Source organism: Apis dorsata, unplaced genomic scaffold, assembly GCF_000469605.1.
Source record: "Apis dorsata unplaced genomic scaffold, Apis dorsata 1.3 scaffold_946, whole genome shotgun sequence".
NCBI lineage: Eukaryota > Metazoa > Arthropoda > Insecta > Hymenoptera > Apidae > Apis > Apis dorsata.
In genome coordinates this window covers 33,390-37,455 of record NW_006264055.1, presented here as the reverse complement: position 1 = coordinate 37,455, position 4,066 = coordinate 33,390, and the positions used below count along the sequence as shown (strand labels likewise).

The following is a 4,066-nucleotide window of genomic DNA, read 5'->3' as shown; positions in this document are numbered from 1 at the left end:
AAAAAAAAAAAAAAAAAAAAAAAAAAAAAAAAAAAAAAAAAATAACGAGAAATTGATATACACGAGACGAGTACAACATGGCGGCTACCTAACGCCACTTTGTGTTTCAAGTTGGATATCGCATGTATGTACACGCACAAAATCAATGCAGTGTTTGCAAAGGCTCTTATTCAGGAGCGTGACTTACATAATACATTCCTACAGTGGCAACGTTTCCTACAGAGATATAATTCATAAAATACGGAGACTGACAGAATCGATTTATTTACGTTAATTCATTTCTTTCTTTATCAAATTAATCTTATCTTTTTATACGTACATTTTCTTCACATTTCTCATACATACACATATGCATAAATGCTAATTTTATATTCGTTTACGATATTCTGAATTTTTCTCTCTTTTTTTTTTTTTTCCAATCTCTTTTTATTTATAATCAAATTTAATTATCATTTATATTATAGTAAATTTTATAATATATGCAATTGAATCGTAAATTGAAGTAATTAGCAAAATATTTAATTAAATTGTTACTCTGGCTATTAACAGGAGGAATCGATTAAATGGTCGTATCGCGTTTTATTTGCAATTGTAACGCACGAGCCGTGTATATTAATTAAATTTGATTTTGACCCGTTTCATTATTACGATTAACAATATGATCTATCTTCTAAATCGTGACGTCTAATCGATAGAACGTTGGATGAAAAAAAATTCTGATTCTATTAATGTAATGCGCGGGATTACCAAACGGGGATATTTTCAAGAATTTTTATTCAAGAATAAAAATTCCCAATCGTTTTTTTTTTTTTTTCTCTGTATTCAATCAATAGTCGATTTTCCGCAAATTTTCCAACTCGATTTTATGACGAACAAGTACATTACAATCGTGTACAATTCCGTGAAACGAATATTCATTGATATTAAATTTATAATAATTTTTAACATTTATTTAATATTAATTCTTATGAGTATTTAAAATAAAATTAAAAATTTTCTATCTTTACCCGAATTATATTATTACATAATTTAATATTTTATGAATATTCTTTTCTACATAACATAAGTGGAAATTTATTAAGAGGTAACAACATAAACTGATATCGATCTACGGTAATCTATAAAAAGATCGAATTGTAACACTTGTTCAAATTTTCATTTCAACATTTCAATTCAAAAGCACAGTTTCTTTCATCACAACACATAAATTCACTAACACTTGGAATAAATTTGACTTTAAGTTGTATCCACATTGATGAAAAAAAACGATAGAACAGTACATCATCAATCAATCAAGTATCGATCTCTAGTTTTTGACGTGCACACCATTTCGAAACGATCCGAAATTTCCACCCACACAGAATGACGTTATTATTATTATAGGTTTGTCCTATCCCAGATACAGTTAATTAATTAAACTCTCGTACAACGAGAGACGGTCGGGCGTCTCTTGCCAAGTAAATTCGTCAGATTGTCCAAATAAAACATAAATTCTGCCCGGTCTCAATCGCCATCTACCGAGCATTACGTGTACCACCAGATTTATGCGAATTCGGTCCGGTATGTGCTCTCACCATGGATATATTAGAACGCTGTCACGTAGAAATGGAATCGAGTCGTGGAGTGTTTGTGAACTGGAACTGACCCGAAAGCTTGATTCGATGAATCGAATGTGGACAGAAATGGGACGGGACCGTAATTCTGATCGATTATCGTCGCTCGTACGCCCAATCGAAAAATACGATTTTCCGATCGAACATGTGTTTTTCGATGTTTCGTATGGAGGCATAAAAAGAGATTGATTATATTTCGTGCGGGGGAAGAGGAGGGGGAGGGGGGATAATATTTATTCGTAACATAAATAATTCATCGGGCGATGTTTTTTTTCTCTCTCTCTCTCTCTCTCTCTCTCTCTTTCGACCAACATGATTTTTCTACCGATGAAAAAACAGAAGTCGATAAAAGGTTTCGTGATGCTCGTAACGTTTCGAACGTAGCACGTATGGACGCCATTCGAGTCAGGTTTATTCCCATCTCTAGTAATACGGTGTTGGTACGTTGTTGCTGCAGCATGGTTCGCATGGTTGCCGAGGATCTCGGGGTTAGGGAGGAATCGGGGACGACAGGGGTGGACCAGGGGTGCCAAATGGAAGCTATAGCGGAGCATAGAGCTACTCTGTATGGGTAAGTGGAGAGAGCCAGTGTTATTGGTTTTTGTTGCGCATGCCTACTGCCGGCGCCAATCTGGCGAATTATTAGCCAAGTTTAACTGGCCAGAGGTGAGATAGATTATGACAGAAGTTGGTAATTTAATGGCCTCACTCCTCTCTCGCGTATTAATCGATTAATATTTCTCTCTTTTTTTTTTTTTCTTTTTCTTTTCGATCTAATCAAAATTATTGATTTTAAAAATCAATTCAATTCTTCCTCTTGTGTAATTCGTTTCTTTTTTTTTTTTTTTTTTTTTTTTGATTTTTAGTCACCGAAATTTATCGGATATTTTATTAGCACGATCGTTGATCGGTTTTTATTCGAGACACCGGAAAATTATGAGTGTTCTTTTTTCAAAAATAATATGAATAAATGAAATAATATTGAAAATATATGTATTTGAGACCTTTTCAGGTAGAATACATTTTGTTATAAATTGTTGAATTTTTATGAATACGTAATACATAATATAATATATTTGAAAATATAAATTTTTCCGTTTACACACAGTTTTCTTTGATTAAATATTTTATTATATTTATTATTTATTATATTTCTCAATGGAAATTTTAATATTTATGATACTAATAAATATAATAATAATATATAGAAAAGAAGAGAAGAATACAAAGTAGTAAAAATTTTGTTTCCTTCGAAGTTTTCAATTACTTTTATTGAATTCTTTTTTATTTTTCATTTTCTGCTGCCTTCTGACGAGATATGAGAAAAATTGACGAATAAGCAATCGATCATCGATTCTTAGGTCTTACATACCATTTTATTGCTTTCTGTCTACTCCCTCGATGGCACAAAACGAATTTTGATGTGTAATCACGAGAAACGATCCGAGAGTTCGTAAAAAGGAACATAAGAGATTTATGAACTTAAGATTTCTGTTCTTATTCGGCCATACTCTTTTATTCAAGAAAAGAAGAAAAAAGAAAGAAGAACAATTTTAACAATCTTTTTAACAATCACCATGAAAAAAAAAAAAAGAAATTACGTTATATTTTTTATCGCGCATGATGTTCCGTTCTTTTTTGTTTTCTTTTCGAATCGAGCGCCACCCTACTCGAGATCCTGAAAAGCCAATTTCGCCGATAAGCGGACAGCTGCAACTCCCCGCGCGGTGATCCCGCTTAAACGAAATTAGTCCGCGGTCGCGATGTGCATAAGGTTGTAACCGCTACTAAAAAAGTGAACGAACCCATAGCTAAAGAATGTGGACGAAAATAAAAGTTTCGATCGTATTTTTTCGTGATACTGAAAGGGACAAGTGTACAGTCTACAGTGTATTGGGCTTGCATTAGTGAAGGGAGATGGCGCTAATATCGACGGCTATGACGATAATGGCGGGAAAGGAATCGGTCCTTCGAGCGACATTAACCTTTGAATTGCTACAGGTAGTAGTTGAGACGTATGTAACTGTACATGTGGCTAACCGAATGAACTCGACAGGTTGAAATTCGTTTGTATTTGCGCTCATGCCATTTCGTTGGGCGCTTGTATGTGTCCAGCGGCAGATGCTTAAGGCCCGTTCACACGATCGTGATCAATGTATGGGTATTTACCTGCTCACTATCACGACTTTATGGTAGATACGTTCATGTGGGATTTGTGGGTTGTGGGCAGTGCCGCGGCAACGCTTTCGTTCTTAGTTTACTTAGGCGAATACAGAGTACCCTTATGAACGCTACAATACCAACCGAGTAAAAAGGAGTTACTTTCGTCGAGTTTCCTTTTTATTTCCATCCCAACCAACCTGCCGCGAATCGCTTTTTTCTCGGCCCCTTCTTGTCACGGTTCGTGTGCAATTTGTGCAATTCATGCCACCCTCTTGTTACAAATCAATTAA

General features: G+C 34.5%; 1 protein-coding gene across 5 annotated transcripts in view; it reads left to right on the top strand.

Moving 5' to 3' along the window:
• LOC102671460 (AT-rich interactive domain-containing protein 5B-like) overlaps nucleotides 1–4,066 on the top strand; it is a 106,117-nt gene that overhangs the window by 75,506 nt on the left and 26,545 nt on the right. The window contains exon 3 of one of the 5 annotated variants that reach the window (XM_031514269.1): nucleotides 2,071–3,144. The exons of the other annotated variants lie outside the window; for them this stretch is intronic. Coding sequence (XP_031370129.1) covers nucleotides 2,071–2,106 — 36 coding nt within the window. The 3' untranslated portion in view covers nucleotides 2,107–3,144. Of the gene's footprint in view, nucleotides 1–2,070; nucleotides 3,145–4,066 lie in introns of those variants that run through there. 5 annotated transcript variants of the gene reach the window in all.